The sequence below is a fragment of the Leptonychotes weddellii genome, chromosome 16 (genome assembly GCF_054177405.1).
Source record: "Leptonychotes weddellii isolate Sample4059 chromosome 16, ASM5417740v2, whole genome shotgun sequence".
Taxonomy (NCBI): Eukaryota; Metazoa; Chordata; class Mammalia; order Carnivora; family Phocidae; genus Leptonychotes; species Leptonychotes weddellii.
In genome coordinates, this window is record NC_138384.1 from 45,502,763 (window position 1) to 45,529,530 (window position 26,768).

Here is a 26,768-nt window from a genome sequence, read left to right on the forward strand (position 1 = left end):
TTTTTTTTTTTTTTAAGATTTTATTTATTTATTTGACAGAGAGAGAGAGAGAGAGCACAAGCAGGGGGGGAGTGGGAGAGGGAGAAGCAGGCTTCCCGCTGAGCAGGGAGCCCGATGCGGGGCTCCATCCCAGGACCCTGGGATCATGACCTGAGCTGAAGGCAGACGCTTAACAACTGAGCCACCCAGGCGCACCCCCCTCTAGGTTTATCTTTCACATTCCCCGCCTCTCCCAACCTGGGTTCCAGACTCTGACTTTTCTTTTTTTAAGTAAGCTCTATCTGGGGCTGGAACTCAGGACCCTGGAGGTTCGAGGGGAAAATCTGTTTCGTTGTTTTTCCAGCTTCTGGAGGCACCCGCATTCCCAGGCTAACGGCCCCTTCCTCCAGCTTCAAAACCAGCAGCACAGCATTTTCAAATCCCCCACTCTCCTTTGTTGAACCATCTGCTCGGATTGAGTTTCCTGCTTTCCTCCCCTAAGGACTTTTGTAATTGCAACGAGCCCACCACAAAATCCAGGATAATCTCTCCATCTCAAGAGCCTTAGCAATCATATCTGCAAAGTCCCTTTTACCATGTAAGGTCGCATAGTCACGAGTTCTGGTGATTAGAGCGTGGACGTCTTTGGGAGGGGGGCCTTACTGTGCCTACCACAGCTTGTGTCTTTTTTGCTCACTAGAGGGTGGCAGGGAGCGGAGTGAGGTTCCTCTCTGGGCGTCCAGCATCACCCAGTACATGACCAAGTCAAAAGTAAAAATGTTTGCTCAATGAATATGCAAGTCATGCCAATGGTGGGTGCTGAAACCAGAAGCTGCCCAAATTAGATCTTTGTTGTCCCTGCTGCTCCTGCTGAAAACCCTTCCGTGTCTTCTCCAAACCCTTCATGACTCCCCTCCCCTGCCTGCTTCCCCAGCCCCATCTTCCATCCTACTGGCCCACCATCTTTTTCCTTCAACCATGCTGGCCTGTTTTCAGTTCTTAGAACATAACTAAGCACTGAGAGCTGATATGAGGGCAGAGAAAGTGTCTGTCTCATTTCTGATGTGTCCTCAGGACCTAGAACAAATTAGATGCTCAATAAATATCTGTGTTCTGTCGGGGAGGACTATCTGTGGAATGAGCCTGGAGGCTCTTTCTGGAATTCCTGGCTAGGAGCTGGCTGCACAGGGTCTTCCCCTCTTGCCATGATTTCAGCGTCCTCCAAGGTCTGCACATGATGTTTCTTGCAAGTCCTGGAGAAAGTGCTGGTGCCCAAGCTCAGACTGGATTTGCCACACTTCCAACAACAACACTGTTTTGCTTGTCTCCATAAAGAGAGTAAGAGCTAAGAAGCGGGTGTCTTTCTCAGGTTACAGACCCACAGTGTGGCCACCTGAGCCCAGCCAAGCAGCCCTTGCCAGCAGACGTCAAGAGAGTGGGCTCCTACTGTATATTCACTGATGCTCTGCTTCTACACTCTACATCATTTTACGCCCTCTGTTAATCCCTTGGCTCTCACTCCAGGTCCCAGAAATGCTATCATGTGCTTAACGCTGGTGATCCACCTCTAGTTCAGTGTCAGACCTTCTGCACACAGGATTCTCGTCCCAGGTCAGTGATTTTCCTGACTTGATTATGAATTAAACACAGCCATCACAGTTCAGTGTGTGTACTATATCCCGGTGATGTCACTTGAGTGGTTTGGTTTTTTTTTTTTCCCACTGAAGTTTAAGTTTTTGAGATTCCATGTATAAACAGTGTGGAATTAGTGTGGAATTAGTTCATCCATTTTCCTTGCTATGTGGTATCCTATTGCTAGAATTTGCCACTGTTTGCTCATGAGTTTTTCTACTGATGGCTCTTCCCGATTTTGAGCTATCACAGCCAAAGTTGCAATAAATGTCCTTACATATGTCCTCCCAGGCACACATTTGAGAGTTTCTCAAGGGTATGTATCTTTTACCCACAATAGAAATCGCTGGATCATGAGACACCCTCCTTTTTTACTTTACCGGATATTGCAAAATGATTTCTCTGGGTACACGAACTCACTGCCAACAATTTTAAGTCATCACATTTCATCCTGAAACTGTTTAAGAACTTACAAAAATAGTACAGAGAGGTCCTTTGTACCCTACGCCTAGCTTCCCCCAACACACACCTGCCAGCCCACCCTGTGATGATATCTTAGGTAAATATAGTGCATTGTCAAAACCAGGAACTAACATCGCTACATTCTTTAATCTGGTACAGACCTGATTTGGATTTCACCAGCATTTACTCAGATTTTCATGCACCTTAAAAATTTCTAGTATACAGTTCTGTGAGACTTTATCCAATGTGAAGATTTGAGTATCCATCTCCACATTCAGGATACAGAACTGTTTCAACCATCCACGGAAACTCGTGCCTGTTACCCCATTAAGGGTAACAGCACTCTTCCAAACCTTAACTCCTGCACACCGCTGGTCTGCTCTTTATCACTACTCTTACCAGGTAGAGAACCTGCTACTTGCCATTGGAAAATCCATACTCGGTAGACAAATGATGGTGGGAAAGGGAAAGTTGCTTTTTTCAGGAAGGTGGCAGCCTGGGAAGATGGTGAACTAATGTTTCAAAGACTATCTTCCCCATCTTTTTTTCTTTTTCTTCACAGCAGTGATATTGTGTCCTCATCGCAACCCCTTAATATTTTTATTCAGCAGTTTGTGTGAACCTGGAAGCTCTGTGAGTGAAACTCAGGCCTTCTTTTTTTTTTTTTTTTAAAGATTTTATTTATTTATTTGAGAGAGAGAGTGAGAGAGAGAAAGAGCACAAGAGGGGGGAGTGGGAGAGGGAGAAGCAGGCTTCCCGCCGAGCAGGAGCCCGATGCGGGGCTCGATCCCAGGACCCTGGGATCATGACCTGAGCCGAAGGCAGACGCTTAACGACTGAGCCACCCAGGCGCCCAAAATCTTTTTTAAAGAAGGCCTGATGGGCGCCTGGGTGGCTCAGTTGGTTAAGCGACTGCCTTCGGCTCAGGTCATGATCCCAGGGTCCTGGGATCGAGCCCCGCATCGGGCTCCTGCTCGGCGGGAAGCCTGCTTCTCCTTCTCCCACTCCCCCTGCTTGTGTTCCCTCTCTCGCTGTGTCTCTCTCTGTCAAATAAATAAATAAAATCTTTTTAAAAAAAGATTTTATTTATTTGAGAGAGTACACAAGCAAGGGGTAGGGGCAGAGGGAGAGGGAGAAGTGGGCTCCCTGCTGCCCCGATGCTGGGCTGGATCCCAGGACTCTGAGATCATGACCTGAGTGAAAGGCAGCCATTTAGCCAACTGAGCCACCCAGATGCCCCTGAAACTCAGATCTTAACTGAACGTCTACAAGGTAAGAGAAGTGCACAGATTTGCTGTGGGTAAAGTTGGCCAGCCCTTTGCCAATTGACTTAGAGGAACAATCATTTGCTATATTTTACATCATAGGCTCTGGAGCTCAGTTAATCCTCTTAAACAGGTAGATGCCATTGTGACCTCGGTTTTCCAGAACAGGAAGGTGAGGGAGGCTCTGACAGGGAAACCCTTTGTGCAAAGCAATACAGCCAGGCAGTGGCAAGGAGGGGCTGGGAACCAGTCAGCCTGGCACCAGCACTTTTAAGAAGCAGAACAGCCTGGTTTCTAAAACCATGCTCTTTGGAAGCAGCCAGTTTGCAAGTCTTCACATCCTGGCTGTGAGACTTTCAAAAAACGACCATGGCTCTCTGGGATGGTTTCTCCCTCTGTAAACAGGGAGCAAGAGAAACCTAGTTTGCAGATCTGTGGTGAGAAATTAGAAATGAGGAAAGTCAAGCACGGAGCTGGGGGCCTGGCCACGACAGGCGTTCTAGAAATATTCGTAATTATGATGTTTGCTATTACTATTTTGTCCCTCCCTCTGGACAATTCCTAAGGGTGCGCGGCTTTCGGAGCAGAAGAGTTGGGGGGAGGAGGAAGGGGGCCAGCTCCGAAGGTGACAAGAAAGCAAGCCTCCCCATCCTCTCCTGGGCGGCCTGGCGGGCTACTGGGTAGAGCACGCAACTCTTTTTTTTTTTTTTTGACAGATAGAGACACAGCGAGAGAGGGAACACAAGCAGGGGGAGTGGGAGAGAGAGAAGCAGGTTTCCCGCCGAGCAGGGAGCCCGATGCGATGCGGGGCTCGATCCCAGGACCCCGGAACCATGACCCGAGCCGAAGGCAGACGCTTAACGACTGAGCCACCCAGGCGCCCCAGAGCATGCAACTCTTGAGGTCCGGTGGGGACTTCAACCCCTCCGTTGGGCTTAGATATTCAAAAGGGGGGAAAAAAAAAAAGTCACGTGGTTAGAAGTCGCCATTAGCGCCGAATGAAGTCTTTCTGGTCCCACCCACCCCCCCAAAAAAGCGGAGCCAATGGTGCGCCCTTCCAATGGGGATGCTAGATTTAAATAACCTCCTTTGCATTGGGACTGAACCTAAGGGACGCGCAGGCCTACTGGCCAATGAGAAGTGGCGTAGCTGCAATGGGGGCGGAGAAATGACCACGCCCCCGGCTGGGCGGGGCGTCAGGTCTTTAATTTCCAGGCGCAGGTGGCCAGACTTTGGGATCCCAGGTTTTGGCGATGGCGCTTCGCTGGGGCATCGTGTCAGTCGGCCTTATCTCCAGCGACTTCACGACCGTGCTGCGAACGCTGCCTCGCTCCGAGCACCAGGTCCACCCTCCCTCCGGAATCCTGTGGAAGAGCAGGCCGGGGAGCCGGGACTCCTGGGTCTGAGGGAGGAGGGAGCCAGGGTTCCCTACTCCTTTCTCCACACTTCTGTCCTGTGAACTCGGGTTTCGTCAAGTTTGGGAGGGTTTTGTTCTGAGCTACTGCGAAGAGAAGAAATTTAGGTATTAGGGGATTTAATAATCGCTTGCCCCAGATCTCTCTTTTTCAGGACCCGTGTCGGGCCCCCGTCACGCCCTCCCCCAGGACCCCTTCCCTTCGCCTCCGTCCTGGGGGACATAATTTTTGTTATCCTGGGGCTTTCTCCATCAACGTCCCTCCCATCCACCTGCCCCAGCCGCGCAAGTCTGACCCTAGCGTCCCTCCAGGTGGTGGCGGTAGCGGCCCGAGACCTGAGCCGGGCGAAGGAGTTTGCGAGGAAACATGACATCCCCAAGGCCTATGGGTCCTATGAGGAGCTGGCCAAAGACCCGAATGTGGGTGAGTGGCAAGGGCAGCCGAGGCCACCGCGGCGCTGCCTCTAGCCTGCTCCGTAGGATAAACAAGGCTCCGCGGGATGGTCCAATCCCTGTGTGCTTCTGGAAGGATCGGCGGCTGGCAATCAGAACTGTAGGAACGGCTTTGGTCTGGGATTCACAGTCTAGTATGAAATTGCGTTTAGAAACCAGGCTTCGGCGGTTTGGGAGGGGCCTGAATTTGTAAGTGAGCCCGTTTAGGTTTTTTTTTTTTTTTTTAAGATTTTTATTTATTTATTTATTTATTCATTTATTTGAGAGAGAGAGAGCACGGGAGCACAAGCAGCGGGAGCTGCAGAGAGAAAGGGAGAAACAGGCTCCCCACGACTGTCCTTGGTCGGTGGGACCCGAGTTCCTAGGATGCTGGGGGCGGGGCCTCTAAGTTGTGGGCGGGCCCCGGGGGGCTGGGCGGGGGTGGGCGGGGCTGCTGATCTCTCGACCTCCTACCTTCCAATCTAGAGGAGGCCTACATTGGCACCCAGCACCCCCAGCACAAGGCCGCAGTGTTGCTATGCCTGGCAGCGGGCAAGGCCGTCCTGTGCGAGAAGCCCATGGGCGTGAACGCTGCGGAAGTTCGCGAAATGGTTGCGGAAGCCCGATCCCGAGGCCTCTTTCTTATGGAGGTGAGGGTGGAGGGGACCTACCGACCTCCAACGTAGCGCTTCTTCCCATGACTAAACATGGTTGCCAGTGGACTTTTTTTTTGGAGGAACACAACAGAAGGGTTTGTCAAGAACAAAGATGGCCACAGAGTGAACTGGGTGGGGGTTGGTGTGTTTTCCAGGATGTAGTTGAAATCCGCTAGCAACATCGAGTGAGAGGCATTGCTTAGCAAACGTGACCGCCTGAAAGATACTTTGTCAGCTTTTCAGAGTGAAAGTGGCACGGAATAGCAATAGGCAGAGTTTGGGTGGATTTCCAAGGATAGTGGTCAGAAGGACCAGGGCAATTCTCAAGGTCATCCTGCCTTTGCTTTTCCCCTTATCAGACACGGCTACATATAGGGGAACTCTGACAGTTGGCAGAGTGCCAGTGATTAAAATTGCTGCCCGGGCGCCTGGGTGGCTCAGATCGTTAAGCGTCTGCCTTCCGCTCAGGGCATGATCCCAGGGTCCTGGGATCGAGCCCCGCGTCGGGCTCCCTGCTCAGCGGAAAGCCTGCTTCTCCCTCTCCCACTTCCCCTGCTTGTGTTCCCTCTCTCTCTGTGTCTCTCTCTGTTCATAAATAAATTCTTTTTAAAAAATAAATAAAAATAAAAACAAAATGGCTGCCAAATGACCTCTAGAAGCTATTTTCACAGTAAGGAGTATTGTGGTTCTTAAGTGCTGCCTTACTGTAGGTTCGGCCAGTAGTTCAACAGCTGCCTCTTACTTCCCCATGTCCTAGCTGGCTGTCCTGTGCCCAGTATTGCTCCCAGGCTGCAAAGTTCTCTGTGCCCAAGGAGGAGATAGTCAAGATTTACTATGGTTACTCAGTGCTTCTGGTTCCCACTGTGCTTCGGCAGTGCCAAAGTTCTGAATTTATTGCTTCCTTGTTTTTTATTGGCACCCGTTGTGTTCCAGATCCAACCCTAGGAACTGGGGATTCATAATGGGTAAGACACAGGCTCAGTTTTCAACGAGCTCAAGGTCTGCTACAGTCACAGAAATGGGCTATCACAATGCCCAGTTGCACAAACTTTCATAGATATAGTACTGGGCAGTTGACAGAACACAGAGGCATCAGCCCAGTGTGAGGGATAGTCAAGGAAGTTTCCCACAGGTAGGGACTGATCTGAGCCTTAAAGGGAAAGTACATTGCACAGGTAAATGGGCCCGAGGGGGAAAGCAGAATTAAGATTGTTTGTTTGTTTTTTTTTAAGATTTTATTTATTCATTTGAGACACAGAGATACAGAGAGAGAGAGAGAAAGCATGAGCAGGGAGAGAGGCAGAGGGAGAGGGAGAAGCAGGCTCCTCGCTGAGCCAGGAGCCCAATGTGGGGCTCGATCCCAGGATCCTGGGATCATGACCTGAGCTGAAGGCAGATGCTTAACCGTCTGAGCCACCCAGGTGCCCCCAGAGTTAAGACTTAAAGAAAACAAGACCCGGCAGATCTCATGTATTTAGTGTGAACTTGACCTTGGACAGGCTTTAGAGTCAGAGGACCCTAGACTCCATCTCACCAGTTCCAAGCTCTGTGATCTTGGATAAGTAATTTGAGACAGGGTCAACTCTAGGAGAAGGAAAGTTGCCTCTGGGGCCACGTGGAGGGTGGTCTGCGGTGGGGAGACCGCATGTGTTAGTTTGCCAGGGATGCCATAACAAAGTACCACCACAGACTGGGTGACTTAAACAACAGAGATTTATTTTCTCCTACTTCTGGAAGCTAGAAGTCTGCAATCAAGGTGTCAGCAGTGCTGGTTTCTCCTAAGGCCTCCCTCCTTGGCTCCTTCCTCTGTGTCACTGTCCTCATCTCTTCCTGTTGGATTAGGGCCCGCTATAATGACTTCATTTTAACCTAACTACCTCTTTAAAAATCCCATCTCCACACTGGGAGGTACTGGGGTGGGGCGGGGGAATGGGCGGTTAGGACCTCAACCTGAATTTGGTGGAAACACAATTGAGCCCATAACATTGGGAGACTGGGGGAATGGTCCAGAGAAGAAAGGACTAAGGCCAGAGTTGGGGCCATGGGAATGGAGAGGAGAGGAGAGGGCAGAGGGACTCAGGGGCAGGACACAACCTGGGGACTGAGCAGGGCTGTGGAAGGGAGGGGGAGGGCTCCTGTGTGGAGAGTGGGGAGCAGCAGTACTCCCTCCCCAGAAGGGAGAGGAAGTGATTGGTTAACTCCTGGGTCCTGACGTCTTTCTTTCCTTTTCCACTGTCCTTCTTTCTCCCCTCTGTGGTGTGCAGGCCATCTGGACCTGCTTCTTTCTTGCTGTACAGGCTCTGAGGTCGGCTGTGTCTCAGGGAATTCTGGGGGATCTCCGGGTGGCTTGGGCAGAATTTGGGAAGGACCTCACCCACGTACCCCGGGCCGTAGACAGAGCCCAGGCTGGTGGTGCCCTGCTGGACATTGGCATCTCCTGCATCCAGTTCATCTCTATGGTCTTTGGTGGGCAGAAGCCAGAAAAGATTTCAGCCGTGGGAAGACTCCATGAAACAGGTATTGTCTATCCTGGACTATATGATGATGGTAAGAGTGATCCTCCCTCACTGGGAGCCCTGAGCTGGGGATAAGTCTCCTAGCCCATGAGAATCAGGTTAGACAGCTGTAGGAACTTCCTGCCTGAAGTCAGAGAGGATCAGAGTTGAGAGTGTGGGCAGGCTCTGTCCTGGGATTTGCTGTGTGATTTTAGCCAAGGGACTCAACATCTCTGAGTCTTAGTTACTGGTAAAATGTTAATAACAGGGTTGTCATAGGGGCACGTGGCTGGCTTAGTCAGTAGAGCCTGTGACTCTTGATCTCGGGGTTGTGAGTTGGAGCCCCACATTGGGAATAGAGAGAGAGAAAGAAAGAAAGGGGTACTGGAGTTGTCATAAAGAGCTAATGAAGTCACTTTTTTTTTTTTCATCTGGCTAGTTTGGCCTCATTCACACTGTGGGCTAAGTTTTAGGTGCAGCAAAAAGCAGGCCCTAGGGTGCAAGCATTTTTCAAACTTTTGCCTCTACCTTGTTTGCTACTGTTTTAAAGCCAGCTCAGATTTCAGAGGTGGGTCTTCTTGATGGAAGGAGCTGCAAAGACATATTGCCAAGGGTTGCTCACAGCGGGATGAGAGGAATTCCCGTGGCCATCTCTGCAACTGGCCCCACAGAAGGCAATGAATCACCAGGAAAATATACCCGGGTGGATGTCACACTTTAGAAAATCTTCTCAGTCTAACATCTGGCCAACTTTTAGGCTAAACAGTAGCTCCAAAACCAGATTTTCTTTATCAAGTGCTTCCTCTGCGTTAGGGTTATTAGAGGGATGATTCCCCTGAGCTAGATACATTGTAGATGAGGAAACTGGGAGAGAGAGTGACTTAGCCAGGCTCACAGAGCAGATCCAGGATAAGAACTTGGGGCACCTGGGCCCATGTTCTCAGAGTCATGGGATAGAGCCCTGCATCAGGTTCTCTCTCTCCGTCTCCCTCTGCCTCTCTAGCTCATGCCCTCTCTCTCTTTCTCTCCCTGCTCCTTCTCTCTGAAATAAATTAATCTTTAAAAAAAAAAAAAAAGGAACTTGGGCTTATCTGAAAGCAGAAGAATTAGGTGGGTAGGTTCTTCCATCGAGGGCACGCACGATGTGTTCCAGAACCAGGCTAGTACTTTACGTGCTATATTTAACTTAATGTTTAACTAATGCTTATATAGCCTTTATTGTCATCTAAATAGCCTTCCAAGTGCTTTGTGCATTTTACATCACTAGGTGTAATCCTGTAACAATGTATGAGACAGGTTCTATTATCCCCATTTTAGAGCTGAGGAAACTGATTCTCACAAACCAATGCAACAGGTTAAAGAGGGATGAAACGGAGGCTCTGAGAGGTTAAGTCTCTTTCTCTCTCTCTCTCTCTCTTTTTAAAGATTTATTTATTTGAGAGAGAATGAGAGAGAGAGCTCATGAGTGGGGGGAAGGGGAGAGGGAGAGAATCTTCAAGCAGATGCCCCACTGAGCACAGAACTCTATGTGGGGCTCAAAGCCTCGACCCTGAGATCACGACCTGAGCCAAAATCAAGTCAGACTCTTAACCGACTGAGCCCCCCAGGTGCCCCTACACATGTGTTTTGTTTTGTTTTTTTAAAGATTTTATTTATTTATTTGACAGAGAGAGACACAGCGAGAGAGGGAACACAAGGAGGGCGAGGTGGGAGAGGGAGAAGCAGGCTTCCCACTGAGCAGGGAGCCCGATGCAGGGCTCGATCCCAGGATCCTGGGATCATGACCTGAGCCGAAGGCGGACACTTAACCGGCTGAGCCGCCCAGGCGCCCCATGCACACGTGTTTTTAGTGCTTCATTCTTTTTTCACTGCTGTGTTAGAGACGAGATCTCCTGCCCAACGTTCCATAGGCAGGATTTGAGACCAGGCGATCTCCTGTCCTGTGCCTTCCCCAGGTGTGGATGACACTGTCACCATGCTCCTCCAGTACCCAGGAGAGATCCACGCCAGCTTCACCTGCAGCATCTCTGCTCAGCTCTCCAATATGGCCTTTGTGAGCGGTACACCAAGGGCATGGCCCAGGTGGGGCACGACTGGCCAAGCTGGGAACCGTGGCCCCTCACAACAGGAGTGGACCAGTTGTGGTTGTTGGAGCTGGCTATGGGCTGAAGCAGCCTTTTCCCCCAGCATTGCTAAGGAATCCATCATCAACCACCAGGACAAGGGATGGGTTTGGACCTCCAGGCTCCTTCCTGAGGGTGAACTTCCTGGTCTGTCAAAAATCCTTAGGCCTGGGGAGAAACCGGTTCTTATGAACCATTCCTAGGGGGCAGCTGTGGCCTTTGGAATTGCTTCCAGGACTGGATCCAGGCATTACCAAAGAGCGGCTTCGCTGGGCTTCATGGAGCCCTGTTGCTAGAAAGAAATCCTGTTCTTAGCAGAAGAATTTGGACCTTGCCCCAGACTTGAACTGCAGAATTTGGACCTTGCCTGGGCACATCTCTATTTCCAGTTTGGCCTAGACTTGGGTATGGGAATATTGTAGGCTTCCCAGGCCTCTGGGGCCAAAAAAAGAATCAAGTCTCCAACTAGGTAAGAAGGTACTGGATTGTCTAAGTCTCCTCCTTGCAAGGGAGATTCACACACATGTGAAGATAAGCTGTCCTCATGAGGTCTAAGCATCAGGTTAGAGAGGGGTTTGCCCCTGGGGAGATGGACAAGCTTCTATTGTGACCGTCCTGCTGCTGAGAAGCGAATCCTCAGCAATGGGGGTGAGGGGGGCAAGTCTTCCTACCAGCCCCTAGCCGCCAGGTGTGAGACGGAGGCCCCCAAATATCATTAGGCTGGAGCCCCCAGTAGCCACCTCTTCTCTCCCCGCAGATCCTCAATCCTTTCTGGTGCCCAACAGAGCTGGTGGTGAAGGGAGAACATGAGGAGTTCCCACTGCCCCCAACCCCAAGCAAGGAATTCAATTTTACAAATGGAGCAGGCATGGTTTATGAGGCCAAGCATGTCCGGGAGTGCCTGCGAAAGGGTAAGGATGTGGAGGATGGGTGAGAGAGTGGCAGGGTGGAGGGGCAAACCTGGTAGTGGAGGTGGGTCACTCCCCAACCCTCAGCCACTCTAAGTAGCTGTCTAGAACTACAATTCCCAGGACGGCCTGGGGCATCCATCTGCCTGAACCATGCATTACTCTGCCTCTTGGGATTCTGGGAATGGTAGTTCTTTTGATCTTGGAGGTGTGAGTAGGAGGGGCCCCTAACTGTACTCTCCCCAGGCCTGAAGGACAGTCCTGTGATACCCCTGGTGGAAATTGAACTCCTGGCTGACATCCTTGAAGAAGTAAGGAAGGCCATCGGAGTCACCTTCCCCCAAGACAAACGCTGATGCATGCCGTGAATAAATAAAGACATGGTTCCCACAGAGATCTTGGCAATGGTGGTTTGGTGGGAGCTGGAGCAAAGAAGTCACCAAAGGGGTCACTAGAGAATAAATTTGGTAGAAGGATGTGGGGAGGGGGAGGAAGGCAGGGTCAGGACCACATTTCTCACAAGTTCTTGGAGCAGACACCTATGGGCCGATCCTTGGTTTGCCTACCATACCCTGTGTGACCCTGGGCAAGGAACTGCATGTGGGTAGGAGGTGTGTCCCTAACTGCACTCTCCTGCAGCCTCTCCCTGCCCCTGTTTCCTCATCAGCAGAGGAGAGACAGTACTAACCACCCTCTGGTGAGGATTAAATGAGATGGTATATGAACAGCCTGTGGTGCACGGTACATTCTCAACAAATGTTAACTGATGGCCCTTCGCTTTGAGGTCAGGCCTTTCCCAAACTGGTCTCTAGAAGCTCCAGTCCTCCATTATGGTACCAAAGTCATTTCAACTGGAAAGAAGGGATTTGTCTTCAGTTTCTTTCTTTTTGTTATTTTTTTAAGATTGTATTTATTTATTTGAGAGAGAGAGAGGCCGGCTCCCCACTGAGCAGGGAGCCCAACATGGGGCTCGAATCCCAGGACCCAGGATCATGACCTGAGCCGAAGGCAGATGCTTAACTGACTGAGCCACCCAGGTGGCCCTTGCCTTCGGTTTCTTTTTTTTTTTTTTAAGATTTTATTTATTTATTTGAGAGAGAGAGAGAGCCCAAGAGGGGGTAGGGTCAGAGGGAGAAGCAGACTCCCTGCTGAGCAGGGAGCCCTACGTGGGACTCGATCCCGGGACTCCAGGATCATGACCTGAGCCAAAGGCAGTCACTTGACCAACTGAGCCACCCAGGCACCCTTGCCTTCAGTTTCAATGGCCTTATTGGCAAAGCCTGGGTCATATGCCCCTCTGTGTGGCAGGTTTAGGATGTCCGTCCCACTAAACTTAAATTACAAGCAGTTGGAGGGGGGCTATATGTGGGTGGTTGGCCAGCCAATTAGGGTTAGCTCTGTGCTGCAAGCAAGGTCTAGCTTTCATATTTTTCTGTAATAGTTTGTGTAGGTTAGGTTATGCTGCAGTAACAAACAGCCCTCAAATCTCAACCTAGCATAACAGGTTTACGTTTCACTGGAGTTATGTATTAGCTGAGATCTATATACCTGGTATCTAGGCTGACAGAGCCACTAAAATCTGGAGTCCTGCCAATCACCGTGGCCAAGGGAAGAAAGCTTTGGAGGCTCTGGTACCAAAACTTAAATGCCCTAGCACATAAACAACATACATAATCTCTTGTAATTCATTCGCAAAAACTAGCCACACAACCTTGATGAGCCAGAGAGAGAGTCCAGGAAGTCCAATTCTACCAGGTTCTAGAAGATAGAGAGGATACATTGGGTTTACACTAATAATTCTCACTTTGAGCAAATGAGACAGACTAGACATCGGTCAAATGAGTTTTCTATTATTTTCTATTCCAAGTGCCATTATATATCATTAAGCTATCACTACACTGGTCTCAGTCCTCTGCTTGCTTGGTTTCCATCTTTTCTGTGGCAAACATGGCTAATGTCTCTGTAATCATTCACTTACGATGCGAAAGTTTTCACTGGACGTACGGCTGCCCAGCTAAAGACTACATTTCCCAGGCCCCCTTGCAACTAGGTTCTGGCCAATGGGAGGTATGCAGCATCTGAGTTACGGCTTTTTTTAGGCAAAGAGGATGGTCTCCCTTTCAACCTCTCCCTTCCTGGTACTGGAGTAGAGATGTGGTGTTGGGCATTGGCGTGTCCGTCTTACACCATGAGATGGAAGCCATGTTTGCAGATGGTGGAGTCACAAGCTAGAAGGATAGAAGAAAGACACGACCTTGGAGGTGGGCAGGCCCTGAGGTCTGCAGGGTGAGTTGGCAACCTGGAGACCCAGGAGAGCCAATGTTTAGTTCTAGTCTCAAGTCCAAAGGCCTGAGTACCAGGAGAGCTGATGGTGTACTTCTCATCAGAAGGCCTGCAGCTTGAGATGCAGGAAGAGCTGATGTTTCAGTGTGAGCCAGAAGGTAGGAAGAAAGCGGATGTCCCAGTTCAGAGGCAGTCAGGCAGAAAGAATTCTTTCTTACTCTGAGGAGGGTCGGCCTTTTTGTTCTATTCAGGACTTCACCTGATTGGATGGGCTCACCCGCATGAGGGAACATAGTTTGCTTTACTAAGTCACCAATGTAAATGTTAAGCTCACCCAAAACACCCTCACAGAAACACCCAGAAAATGTAAGATCAGATTTCTGGATACTCTGTGGCCCAGCCAAGTTGACATAGAAAGTTAAGCACACACTCCCTGACACTGGAACTTCACTCCATATGTTCATATCGCTTGGTATTGCATATTCTTAGACTTTACATGAGAGGTCAATAAGCTTAATCGATGTTTAAGTCACAGTTATGTTAACTTTTCCTAAAGCAGCTGAATTGGTCTGCCACCTTACTATTTTCCAAAGATCTCTCCTGCCCCCACTCACTTCCCCCATGAAGAGTTGGAGTTCCTCTAGTTCCTCTCCTCTTAAAACTGAGTGTGCTCATGACTCAATCGTAGCCGCTGCAACATGGCAGAAGGTCAAGCCCCATGACTTGTGAGGTTGTCGGGCAAGGCAATGCAATGTCTTTCTTGTGAGCTGAAATACTCTTGAAATCTTCAGCCATAATGTCAGTAGTCCAGCTGTCCTGAAGCCACCAAGCCACAAGAAAGATTGAACCAACCCACACAGAAACCACATGGAAAGCCTAGAGACTCCACGAAGATAGAGATGCTCAATCAGCAGGTCCTGACCACTACGGACTCTACTGTTCCAGCTCCAGCTCCTGTCCAACTGAAAACACTGAGCGACCCCAAGCTGGAACTACCCAGCTAAGCCTTCCCCAATTCCATTACCCACAGGCCTGTGTAAGATAATAAGATGATTCCTGTGATTTGAAGCTGTTAAGCTCTGGGATGATCTGTTACACAGCAATAGCTAACCGGAACACCTGATATCACAACTTTTACATCATGAGAGATGGATTCATTTTTAACATGTCTAAGCAAAACTGGAACCCCCAAATCCTACCTGGTACTGGAGTAGAGACGTGGTGTTGGGCATTGGCGTGTCCGTCTTACACCATGAGATGGAAGCCATGTTTGCAGATGGTGGAGTCACAAGCTAGAAGGATAGAAGAAAGACATGAAAAATTTCCTAGGTCAGCCACCAGGGCCCACTGCTCCTGAATAACCTAGCACCCACAACATAAAGGGTTCCTCTTTTCCTGGTGTGGCAACTGGTTTCTATGGTGGCTCTCAATGACCTCTACTTCCTGGTCTTCGTGTCCTTCTGTCTCCCCTCTCCTGTGGGTGTGCTGGGTCTAGTGATCTGGTAAAGGCAAAAGTGATGGGATGTCCCTTCTGAGACTAAGTGATAATAGACTGACTTCAGTCCTGCTTGCACTCCTGCTTGCTCACTGTGATGCAGCCAGCTGCCATGCTGTGAACTGCCCTATGAAGAGATCCCATGATAAGGAAGTGAGGACAGCCTGTGTCCAGCAGCCAGCAAGGAACTGAGGTCCTCAGTCCAACATATCTCAAGGAACTGAGTCTTCCCAATAACCATGTAAGCATGCTTGGAAATGGATCCTTCCCCAGTTGAAACTTTGGATGAGACCAGAACCCCAGCTGACACCTTTCTGATAGCCTTGGGAGAGAATGTGAAACAGGGGACCCAGGTAAGCCACATCCAGATTCTGCCTATAACTGATATCATGTAATATAAATCTATGACTTTAAAATATCTGTAAGTTATATTTTTCTTTGTTAGAAGAGTTTTAAAATATCAGTTTCTTTCTCTCCTCTTTGGATGTACTATAAGTAGCAGATTCTATTAGCTTCATTGTCCTTTTTTTTTTTTTTAAGATTTAGTATTTATTTATTTAACAGAGAGAGAGAGAGAAAGAGAACAAGCAGGGGGAGTGGCAGGAAGAGGGAGAAGGAGGCTCCCCGCTTAGCAGGGAGCCCAACGCAGAGCTCGATCCCAGGACCCCGGGATCATGACCCAAGCTGAAGGCAGACACTTAACCGACTGAGCCACCCAGGCATCCCGTGTCCTTTTTTGTTTTAAGATTTTATTTATCTGAGGGGCGCCTGGGTGGCTCAGTCGTTAAGCGTCTGCCTTCGGCTCGGGTCATGATCCCAGGGTCCTGGGATCAAGCCCTGCATCGGGCTCCCTGCTCGGCGGGAAGCCTGCTTCTCCCTCTCCCACTCCCCCTGCTTGTGCTCCCTCTCTCACTGTGTCTCTGTCAAATAAATAAATAAAATCTTAAAAAAAAAAAAAGACTTTATTTATCTGAGAGAGAGCAGGGGAGGAAAAAAGAGAGAGAGAGCACGGGGGGAGGGGCAGAGGGAGAGGGAGAGGCAGACTCCCCACTGAACAGGGAGCCCCGACCCAGGGCTCAATCCAAGGACCCTGGGATCATGACTTGAGCCAAAGGCAGACACTTAACCAACTGAGTCACGCAGCCTCCCCAGCTTCACTGTCTTGTAATAATGTGTAAGACAGGGGCGTCTGGGTGGCTCAGTCAGTTAAGCAGCCAACTCTTAAGTTTCAGCTCAGGTCATGATATCAGGGTCCTGCGTGGGGCCCTGTATTGGACTCCCTGCTCAACGGGGTGTCTGCTCGAAGATTCTCCCTTTCCCTCCTCCTGCCCATGCTATTTCTCTCTCTCTCTCTCTAAAATAAATAAATAAATCTTTTTTAAAAATGTGTAAGAGATTTTTCATTACCAGTGAGCCATGGGAGAGCTATGAGTGGGGAGGACCATGATCAGCTCTTGTTATAGTAAGACCCTTCTAAGTCCATGTGGGGGATGGACTAGAGGGGAGGGACTGGAGTCTGGGAGGACATGGAAGAGGCAGGACCTATGAATGGGGCTGAGTAAGAAAGCCCTTGTGCAAACAACACAACTGTCAAGCTGGACACCTGAGAGCACCCATGAGAACTCCTGTGCAACTTTGGAAAGTTCAGCTCCTTCTCTGGGCCTCAGTTTCCTCATCTGTAAATAGGTCATAATTATCCTTGATGTCTTAGTTATCTATCACTGTGAAATGAATTGCTCCCAAACGTCGCAGCTTAAAACAACAATAAATATTATCTCACACAATTTTTTTTTTAAGATTTTATTTATTTATTTATTTGACAGAGAGAGACACAGCGAGAGAGGGAACACAAGCAGGAGGAGTGGGAGAGGGAGAAGCAGGCCTCCCGCAGAGCAGGGAGCCCGACGCGGGGCTCGATCCCAGGACCCTGGGATCATGACCTGAGCCGAAGGCAGACGCTTAACGACTGAGCCACCCAGGCGCCCCTCACACAATTTCTGAAGGTTGGAAATCTATGAGTGGCTTAGCAGAGTGCTTCTGGCTCAGGGTCTCTGGTGAGGCTGCAGTCAGGACATTGGTAGGGAGTGTTGTCATCTGAAGGCTTGACTAGAGCCCGAGCTTGTGTTTACAAAGTGGTTCACTCACAAGGCTGACAGACTTGGTTCTTCACCACGTGTGTTTCTCCGGACGATGACTGCTTGAGTGTCCTTACAACATGGCGGCTGGCTTCCTCTAAAGCGAGTGATCCAAGAGAGAGCAAAACAGAAGCTGCAGTAACTTTCACGACCTAACTTTGGAAGTCACACTCTGTCATTTATTTCCACTATATCCTATTGATCACGCTGCTCAGCCCTCTTCGGTGTGGGAGGGGACAACACAGGGGCATGAATACCTGGAGACTAAAATCATCGGGGGCCATCTTGGAGGTGGGCTTCACAGTTCCAATGTAGCATCTTTGTTATTATAAACAGTTTTGACTTCAGAACTAGCTAAGAAGTTTTCTCCCCATTACTCAACGGCTGTACTGTTTAGAGGTCTGTAGCTGCATTAAAAGCCCTTTCTTCTCTTCTCTGTAATTAAGGCAAAGGAAGGGCTAATTCATTGGGCTGGAATAACAGGCACAGATAAAGTTAGCTTCAAAGTTAATAAGAAACACTATTTCCCCCAAGGACATGCTTTCTTTCTCACAGAGAAACTTTGTTCCCTAAAATCATAAAGTGTTGAAAAATCTATCAGTAAAAATGAAACATCCCACTCTTGCCTGTAATCATTTGAAACAGAGTAGCAGCTTCAATTTCCATTCTAGGTGCAGAGCTTCACATAAAGGCTTTCTGGACCCAATACTCCACATCTAGATTCACCTTGTAGTTTCCAAGGGTACAAGACCCTGGTTCCTCTTCACAGTCTGCACCTGATGTTGACCCTGACTTGCTTTGAGCCTATCATTTAGTTGTCACCTAAATTCTATCTTTCCTGCAAATCCTATAGTAACTCTACCTTTTCCTTTGTTTGTCAAAATGCTCCATGGTTTTTCTCTTGTGTGGTCTCCATCATCACAATGGGTCAATAAACTTGACTTTGTCAGACTATGTTCCTCGTGGTGTTAGGCTGATGTATTAAGACTCCTATGATCTTCTATTGCTATGGCTCCCAGGGGGAGGACCCTTGGGACCTAGATCCCTTCTCTTATACGCCCCACCCTTCATTATCTGACCCCAGCCTATTTTCTAATCTGATTTTTTTCTTTTCTTTTTTTTTAAAGAGATATAATAATTTCCATGCAATAAAGTGCGCATTTCCTATGTACAGTTGCATGAATTTTTCAACAGGTGTATACCCAAGTAATCATCACCTAGATCAAGATACAGCTCATTTCAGCCCCCCCCTCCACACACACACAGGTGCCTGTCTCGGGGTCCTTCCCCTTTCATACCCTGCCAATCTATCAGCATAGATTAGTTTTGCCACTTTTTGAACTTTATATTCCTTCTATTTCCACAAAAACAACTCACAGACTTTAATCATCTGAAACGTCCTGCCTCAGTGAATGATAATTTTGGCCTCCGATGTTCTTTCTGCCCTGGGGAGGGCTCAAATCCTACCTGAAACTTCCGAAAATGCCGCACGAACGAATGAATGAAAGTTAGAGCTGCCAGGGCGCCTGGGTGGCTCAGTTGGTTGAGCGACTGCCTTCGGCTCAGGTCATGATCCTGGAGTCCCGGGATCGAGTCCCGCATCAGGCTCCCTGCTCGGCAGGGAGCCTGCTTCTCCCTCTGACCCTCCCCCCTCTCATGTGCTCTCTCTCTCTCATTCTCTCTGTCTCAAATAAATAAATAAAATCTTTAAAAAAATAAAAATAAAAAAAAGAAAGTTAGAGCAGCCATGGAACGGGTGGCCGGTAGAAGGGCGCCACGACCGGTTCCTATAGGGAAGTACGGCTCGGGCGGTCACGTGATAGGGGCCGAGTTCCCCCCCAGCAGGAGAGGCCGGTGCGGTCACGTGACCTCACGGCCCTGCGGGGCGACAGCGGGCGGTCGCCATTTTGCGGGGCGGTCACGTGAGAGGACGCACGCTCAGTGGGCGGTCACGTGACCAGGGGCGTGCTGCGGCCGCCCGGGCGGACCCGGCGAGAGGCGGCGGCGGGAGCGGCGGTGATGGACGGGTCCGGGGAGCAACCCAGAGGCGGGGGTGAGGCGGGAGGCAGACGGGCGGGAGGAGGGCGAGCCCCCTCGCCGGCCGGCCCCACGATCCCTCCTGCCGGTCTGGGGCCGTGCGATCTCCAAGCACTCCGGGGCAGAAACTCCCGGATCGGGCGCTGCCAGCTTCCAGCCCCCTCCCTCCCCGGGGGTTCCCGGCTCTCTGGCCTCCGTGCCCCGATTCCTTCCTGTCTGGTGCTCTCGGACCGCCGAGAAGCTGGAGACCCCAGAATCCAAGCCCCCGGGGCAGGCCCGGGCTTGTCGCCGGCACCACTTCCTGGTGGGAGGGGCGGGTCTCTCATCTGTCCCCTCAGGCCAGGGGTCTGGATGTGTGAAGTGTTCCCTAAGCCGCCTCCGCCGGAAGAACGTAGGTTAGAGGCCTAGGCTCCCTGCCTTTTTCTCCATTAGGGACTCAGTTGTTTCCATTAGGGACTCAGTTGTCCGGGCCCCTAGCCACTGTATCTACCAGGAACCCAGAAATGCAGGACCCCCTGGTGTTGTCCTCCCTCAGAGATCATGAGCCACCCTGGTTCCCTGGATCCCCTAGAACCCAAGAGTCCAGGCACCTCTTCCCTCCTTTCTCCTCTAGGGCCCACCAGCTCTGAGCAGATCATGAAGACAGGGGCCCTTTTGCTTCAGGGGTGAGTTTGAGGTGTGATTATTGCCAAGCGGATTTGAGGAGTGATGCCCCATTCTGATTCTGCACCCCCTACACTCCATTCCCACTCTAGTTTCATCCAAGATCGAGCAGGGCGAATGGGGGGAGAGACACCCGAGCTGGCCCTGGAGCAGGTGCCCCAGGATGCATCCACCAAGAAGCTCAGCGAGTGTCTCAAGCGCATCGGAGATGAACTGGACAGTAACATGGAATTACAGAGGTGTGGCCCCTGAGCCCCAGGAGTCCAGCCACTGGTCCCCTTCTCCCTCAGCCCATGGGTCCAGCCCGTCCAGCCCCCACTCTGCTCAGCACTCTGGACTCTCAGCCCTTCCCTCTTTTAGAATATCGAAACCCTCCCTGAGGGAGTCATTTTCCCCACATTCCTAAGTGTCCATCTTGTCCCTTTCCCCCATGTTGGCCCTTTCTCTTTCACGTCAGCCTGGCTTGGGCCTCAGTTTCCTTGTCTTTGGTATGAGGTAGATGCCAGGGTCTCCACATTCTGCCTGATCTTTCCTCCCCAGCACTGGCTTTCCTCTTTTCCTGCAGGATGATCGCAGCCGTGGACACAGACTCCCCCCGTGAGGTCTTTTTCCGAGTGGCAGCTGACATGTTTTCCGATGGCAACTTCAACTGGGGCCGGGTTGTTGCCCTCTTCTACTTTGCCAGCAAACTGGTGCTCAAGGTGGGCGGCTGCAGGGCAGTGAGCCCAGGGAAGCGCCATTCAGACCTACGAGGACCTAGGGGCTGTGAGGTCAACCCCTGTGGCAGCCCACTCACCAAAGGGAATGGAGAGAGCTATGGGCTGGTTGTTTGCGCCTTCATTTATTCATGCGGCATTTATTGGGCCTACTATGTGCCCGACCTGTACTCGACACCCGAGATGCAGGCTGGAGCCCTGCTCTCTTGGAGCTCACATTGTCCAGTGGGTGCTGAGAGAAGTAAACTAGGATGATGTAATGCAAAGCGGTCGGAACAACTTCTAAGAGCGAGTGACATTAAAGCCAACGTTGCAGTGATCTGTGAAGATCAGGGGGAAAGGCATCTGGTGGTGGCCACAGCACGTGCAAAGGCCACGAGGCAGGACCAAGGCTGATGCGCTGAGGGCAGATTGCAAGGGGTCTTGTGAGGGCCCCCCACAATCGATGTCAAAGATGTTAACTTTGCCATGAATGGGAGGGGAGTGACTGGCTGGTTTTAAACAGGAGTGAGGTGACCTGATTTATAAATTTAAAGGATTGTTCTAGGAAGCAAAACGTTAATTGTGTGATCTAGGCTGTAAGCATATGGCTGTTCATTATGAAATCCTTTTAACTTTAAAATATCAGGGGAACGGAAGCCTAACAATTTTGGGGGGCCATTGTGCGTAGGAAAAAAGATACGGGGCAAAAGCTGGGAAGCTGGGAGGAGGCACCTGTACTAGTTCTGGTGAATGATGACTGACCTGGCCTCTGTTGGTAGCAGTGGAGGCAGGGAGTAGATTTCTTTATTATTATTATTATTTTTTAAAGATTTTATTTATTTGACAGAGAGAGAGACAGCGACAGAGGGAACACAAGCGGGGGGAGTGGGAGAGGGAGAAGCAGGCTTCCCGCTGAGCAGGGAGCCCGATGCGGGGCTCGATCCCAGGACCCTGGGATCATGACCTGAGCCGAAGGCAGCCGCTTAACTGACTGAGCCACCCAGGCGCCCCCGGGAGTAGATTTCTTAATGTCTTTGCCAGATTGAGCTGATGGGGCTTGAATGTTGGAGGTGAGGGGGACAGCAGTCAGAGTGATGGTGGGGCTGTGTAAGGTGCTGGGGACAATCGGGAGGAAAGCAGCCAGATAAATAAAGGGTGGGAAGGGGAAGTTCAGGGAGTTGGAGAGTCATGGGCATGGAGGTATGTCTGGTCCTATCTAGTCTGAAGGTCAGAAAAGCCCTCTCTGGAGAAATTGACATTAGACCTGACATGAGAGCTTTGAGGGAGGAGTAAAAATTTGCTTGGTTGAAGCATGTTTAGGTAGAAGAATCAGCATGTACAAAGGTCCTGAGGCAGGGAAGAGTTGCTGGGAATGAAGATATGGAAGAAGGTAAATGAGACACAGAAAAGAAGTGGAAAATTGGAATGCGATCAAGTCAGAGCCTTCATACAGGGCCTTGTGGGCTAAGATACGCCTTTTGGTCTTTACCACCTGGGGAGCCATGGAAAGTATGTGAGCAGGGCAGCTGACCGCGACAAGATCCAGTTTATAATTTATGAAGCTCATTCTGAGTATGAGTGGAAGGAGACTGCAGTGGGGCAGGAGGGGAGGCAGAGTTGAGAAAGGAGGCTTGGGGCCACTGTCCCCAGACAGTGGGGGACAAGGCTCAGTCCCTAAGGCCCACCCTACTCCCTGCAGGCCCTGTGTACCAAGGTGCCCGAGCTGATCAAGACCATTATGGGCTGGACACTGGACTTCCTTCGAGAGCGGCTGCTGGGCTGGATCCAGGACCAGGGTGGTTGGGTGAGGCCCCTAACCCCTCCCCCACTCCTCCGAGACCCCTGGGTCTTCCCGAGCCCACCAGTGTTGCCCTCTCTGACTCTGGATCATCAAATGGGGTCTGTAATGCATTTCCTCACATGTCTGATCAACTCCTAATTTGTCTGCTATCCTCTGACCTGTTGGTGACCCCTGACCTCCTGGTGACCTCTGACCTCTCAGTGACCTCTGACCTAACTAGTACCTTCTGTCCTTCCTGGTGCCTCCATTTCCTCTGGAGTCCCTCAAGTTTTTTGATAACCCTTTGACGCCAGCTGTTTGATATCCATTCATCTTAGGCTCTTGCCCCCACTCATGCCCTATGACCACCTCACTCCCTGATTTCCTCCTGTGCTGGCCCAAGGGCTGCCCCTTGGCCCAGCTGCTGAAGTGACTGATGTCCCTGTCCACAGGACGGCCTGCTCTCATACTTTGGGACACCCACGTGGCAGACAGTGACCATCTTCGTGGCTGGAGTGCTCACTGCATCACTCACCATCTGGAAAAAGATGGGCTGAGGCCACCAGCTGCCTTGGACTGTGTCTTTTCTGCATAAATTATGGCATTTTTCCGGGAGGGGTGGGGATTGGGGGTCATGGGCATTTTTCTTACTTTTGTAATTATTGGGGCGGGGGGGCATGGGGAGGAGTGGTCTAGGGGGGCAATAAACCTCTTTCAGGCCACACTTCAGAGTCTGAATCACTGGGAGCCCACTCCTTGGCTGTCACAGGAGACCAGGCTTCAGGTGCTGACAAATCTTTTTCGAAGGAGCCTAGTGCCCTCTGGGTTAGTGAGGAGTTAGGTCTCCACTCTGCCCTCCAGGAGCATGCAGTCCTGAGGGAACTGAAGATCACTGTGTGGAAGCCTACGCTCTTGTGTTGGAGGCAGCACTGGGCAAGGCCAAGCCAAGCAGTGGAGCCTGGGGCTTTAGGGAAAGAGAACAGTGCAGCAGGCCCTGGAGAGCTAGGGCTTGGAAGCTTCCACCACATGGGACCAGAGGAAGTTGCACTTACTGAGGTGGAGAATGGGGGCGGGGGGGGAGGGGAGAGATGGGAGGCCTTGGGAAGACTTACTGGACCACGAGAGGGCTCTAGAGCCCTGTGGAGAAGCTACTGGAGGTCAGAAGGCTGGAATCGGGGGTTCTGAGAGAGAGGACAAGGCCTGAGCCAGTGCTGTGTGGCCTGAGGGGACAGGGCTGGACACCTGTTGCGTGGGGAGGGGCTGGCCCAGTAACTGGGTGGGACCCTCCAGGAAAGCAGGCCCTAGTGAGGATGCTGGAAAGCTGCCTTGTAGATTGGACACAGAAAAGGAAATAGAGATTAAGATCACTTGGTCATAGGGTCTGTTGTACCTTCTCTCTGGGTCTCTTCCCCCCCCCGCCAGGTCTTTCTGTCCTCTGTCTCTCTGGACCTCTTGTTTTCCCCCATCCCATGATCTACCCCTCACCCCCAAGATCTCAGTCCTTTTTCAGATCATTTTTGTCTCCCCACTTCCTCTCCCTCTACCAGTGAGCACTTCTGAAGAAGCCACCTCTCTGCCAGCGGGGCCTACTGGAGGCTAAAGGTCTTTAGGCTGAGGTATGAAATTTGGTGAATGAGTAACTCAGGCCCCATTGTGACTGTGTGCCTGGGGCAACTGCCCCTCCCCCAGAGACTCTCCCCGGAGACACCAAGTAGGGGGAGAGTTGACAGATAAGACAGCAGTGAGGGGAGACTGAGTCAACTGCCCAGAGAGGGGCCAGTATGACCACAGGCAGGAGACCAGGGAAAACATCAAGGCAACTAAAAAGACTGTAAGACTCGGAGACAAAGCACACTCGCATCTTGGGGGAGTGGGCCAGACCTGGTTCCTAGCCAGGCCTAGTTCTCATGGTCCCAGCCAGTTTGCAGTCTGCCATGGACACGAGGTCAGTCAGTGGCCCCACCCCGCCTCTGCCTGAGACCCTTCCTGCTGAGTTCAGCATGACTCAGCACGGCTGCTCCCCTGGCCACGGGCCCAGGTGCCCCTTAAGGACCCCAGATACCAGCCTGGTCCAGCAACCTCTGGGTCAGGAGACACCCCCCTGCCTGGGCTGTTTGGAGTGTCCCCCCTGTAAAGCAGGCCTCAGTGGCTTCAGCTCCCCTGCCCAACCCACTGGCTACCCTCATTAGGGCACTGAAAATAGGGTCAAGTTCCTGTCTTTCTCTCCTTTTCCCCCCTCTAGGACGGGGAGTTCCTTGAGGGCAGAGTCCTGGTTTGAGCCAGCTCTGCTTCCCAGACACCAGCCTGCAACTGACAGACTTAAAAAATGTACATTGGTTAAAGACACATCCCATCCACAGGTCTGCAGACCCTCCTTGTTTCCCCAGAACCCAGGGCTTCTCTTTGGGAGCTTCAAGAAGCATGTGTTAAGCAAGACAGGGACTACTTCAGAGCCAAAGGGAATTCCAAGTCTCTGGCTGCCCTCAGAATAGTCTCCAGGAAAAGCAGCCTGAGAGACCCTAAAGCTTGAGTGTCATTTCAGCCTTACCTTACGCATGTCAGCTTCCAGAAAAACAGGCCCCTGAAATAGCCCCAAGGTATTCCAAATGGCCCAATCTTTCAAAGGCTCCACAGACCTCCTACCTCTTAGAAAATCCCTTACAAGGCTTCCAGAAATATCCCAGTCCCCTATGGGGGGTGGTGCAGGAGGACCCCCAAGGCTCTAGAACTGTCCTTTTAATCTTGAAGATCACTTCATGAGTATTAAGACACACACACCACCACCACTCCTCTCCCAGGGGAAGATTCCAGAAAATAAGGACTTCCAACCTGAGCTCTAGTGCTACAGAAATTCCCAATCCTTGAGTGAACCCCAGGGCTCCAGGTCCCCCCTTTCAATCCATCTATCAGAGAGATCCCCAAGATTCCAGAAATATCTCACCGCACCGCCTTCCAAACTTCTTAATGATCCGGGGACCCTTTATCTTCCAGAGCAAACCCCAGTTATCTGGAGGTCTCCGCACCTCTGAGAAACCTCCAGGGCGCCAGAAAGGTCCATGCTCTAAGAGACAACCCCAGAATCCAACCTACTTTCCTGAGACAACCCCAAGACTCCAGAGTTATAATTTTCCAGGGCTCCCAGTGTCCCCATCAACCTTCCACCTACCAGGGAAACCCCCACAAACCCGACGTCCCAGAATCAGCCCCAGGACCCTTACACCCCGCAACCCACCCCCCACCTCCGCTTCCCCATTTCACAACAGCCTCGCGCTACTGGCGCGTGACTTCCCCACTTCTGGGCGGGGGTCTGGGACTCCTATCAGCTCGGATTGGTCAATAGCTGGTCCTAAGCCCCGCCTTCCAGCACCGCGGATTGGCCGATCGCTCTCCCTGAACGGCCCACCACCGAGGGCCCGCGCGCTATAAAAGAAGCCGCCTTGGCCACGGTTTCTAGCGGTGCGCCCGGCGGTCCTGCGGCTCTGTCTCTTGCTTCAACAGTGTTTGGACGGAACAGACCCAGGGACGCCCCTCCAACCAGCCAACGACCACCCTCCAACCTCTTTTCCAGTCGCAACCTTGGGAGCCATCTTCTTGGCCACCTGCTGCCTCCGGGACCAGCCAACAGCCAATTTCGAGCTTACCTTACCACCAATCAACCATGAGCTCCCAGATTCGTCAGAATTATTCCACCGAGGTGGAGGCCGCCGTCAACCGCCTGGTCAACATGCATCTGCGGGCCTCCTACACCTACCTCTCTCTGGTGAGGGTCCCCAGGACGCCCCCAGCCTAAGTTGCCCCCAAGTGCGCACCTCCGGCCCTCTGCGCACGCGCTGGCCGCCTTTGTCCCGTAGGGTAGTCGGAGGGCGGAGTCCGGGCTCCTGGGCGGCCTTTCTTCCCGCTAACCATTTTTCGCGCTTCCCATCCCGCAGGGCTTCTATTTCGACCGTGACGATGTGGCTCTGGAAGGCGTGCGCCACTTCTTCCGCGAGTTGGCTGAGGAGAAGCGCGAGGGCGCCGAGCGTCTCTTGAAGATGCAAAACCAGCGTGGCGGCCGCGCCCTCTTCCAGGACGTCCAGGTAGGTAGTGTGCGGGCGGCGGACTACAGGTCCCGGTAGTCCGTGCGCGCGCCCAGCGCCTTGACCGTAGCGGTGTAGGCCCCGCGTGGGCTTCTGGACGATTGTGTTCACTCTTGTGCGGCGCAAAATGGAGGCGCGCGCACTTTCCCGAAGACGTAGCTGTCCACACCGCAACGGGGTCTCCTGGGATGGGTGGTTGTAGGAGCCTGGGCGTGATGGAGGCAAGCCCTTGGAC

At 51.3% G+C, this 26,768-nt stretch overlaps 2 protein-coding genes and 1 long non-coding RNA gene across 6 annotated transcripts; 2 read left to right on the forward strand and 1 right to left on the reverse strand.

Moving 5' to 3' along the window:
- Positions 1–3,144: 3,144 nt before the first annotated feature.
- On the reverse strand, positions 3,145–18,740 carry LOC145717622 (uncharacterized). 2 transcript variants are annotated; one of them, XR_014140965.1, is made up of 3 exons: positions 17,290–18,740; positions 14,849–14,941; positions 3,145–4,839 (listed from the first exon to the last, which is right to left on the reverse strand). It is a non-coding gene; the product is annotated as an uncharacterized LOC145717622 (long non-coding RNA). The 2 variants fall into 2 exon arrangements; XR_014140966.1 differs by having other exon boundaries at positions 17,135–18,740.
- DHDH (dihydrodiol dehydrogenase) lies at positions 4,592–11,760 on the forward strand. Its single transcript, XM_006747522.3, is given in 8 exon segments — positions 4,592–4,681; positions 5,065–5,176; positions 5,671–5,834; positions 8,105–8,357; positions 10,291–10,397; positions 10,400–10,417; positions 11,216–11,369; positions 11,613–11,760. Coding segments are annotated over 8 exon segments (1,008 nt in total). The 3' UTR covers positions 11,723–11,760.
- A 446-nt stretch (positions 18,741–19,186) lies between the features above and the next one.
- On the forward strand, positions 19,187–26,513 carry BAX (BCL2 associated X, apoptosis regulator). 3 transcript variants are annotated; one of them, XM_081807244.1, is made up of 10 exons: positions 19,187–19,332; positions 19,930–19,981; positions 20,072–20,218; positions 20,545–20,680; positions 22,377–22,481; positions 22,910–23,513; positions 24,005–24,073; positions 24,700–24,817; positions 25,449–26,217; positions 26,387–26,513. In XM_081807244.1, exons 1-6 carry the CDS (start codon positions 19,299–19,301, stop codon positions 23,012–23,014), a joined length of 579 nt encoding a protein of 192 aa, XP_081663370.1. In that variant the 5' UTR covers positions 19,187–19,298; the 3' UTR covers positions 23,015–23,513; positions 24,005–24,073; positions 24,700–24,817; positions 25,449–26,217; positions 26,387–26,513. The 3 variants fall into 3 exon arrangements, with proteins under 3 accessions (XP_081663370.1, XP_081663369.1, XP_081663371.1); XM_081807243.1 differs by having other exon boundaries at positions 24,700–26,217; XM_081807245.1 differs by lacking the exon at positions 19,930–19,981 and having other exon boundaries at positions 19,252–19,332; positions 24,700–26,217.
- The last annotated feature ends 255 nt before the right edge of the window (positions 26,514–26,768 follow it).

Excerpts from the sequence above, each read along its gene's own strand:
- BAX (XM_081807243.1), top strand. The coding sequence starts at position 19,299 with ATGGACGGGTCCGGGGAGCAACCCAGAGGCGGGG. Across the intron at positions 20,681-22,376 it reads CCAGCAAACTGGTGCTCAAG|GCCCTGTGTACCAAGGTGCC; the intron begins GTGGGCGGCTGC and ends TACTCCCTGCAG. Across the intron at positions 22,482-22,909 it reads TCCAGGACCAGGGTGGTTGG|GACGGCCTGCTCTCATACTT; the intron begins GTGAGGCCCCTA and ends CCCTGTCCACAG.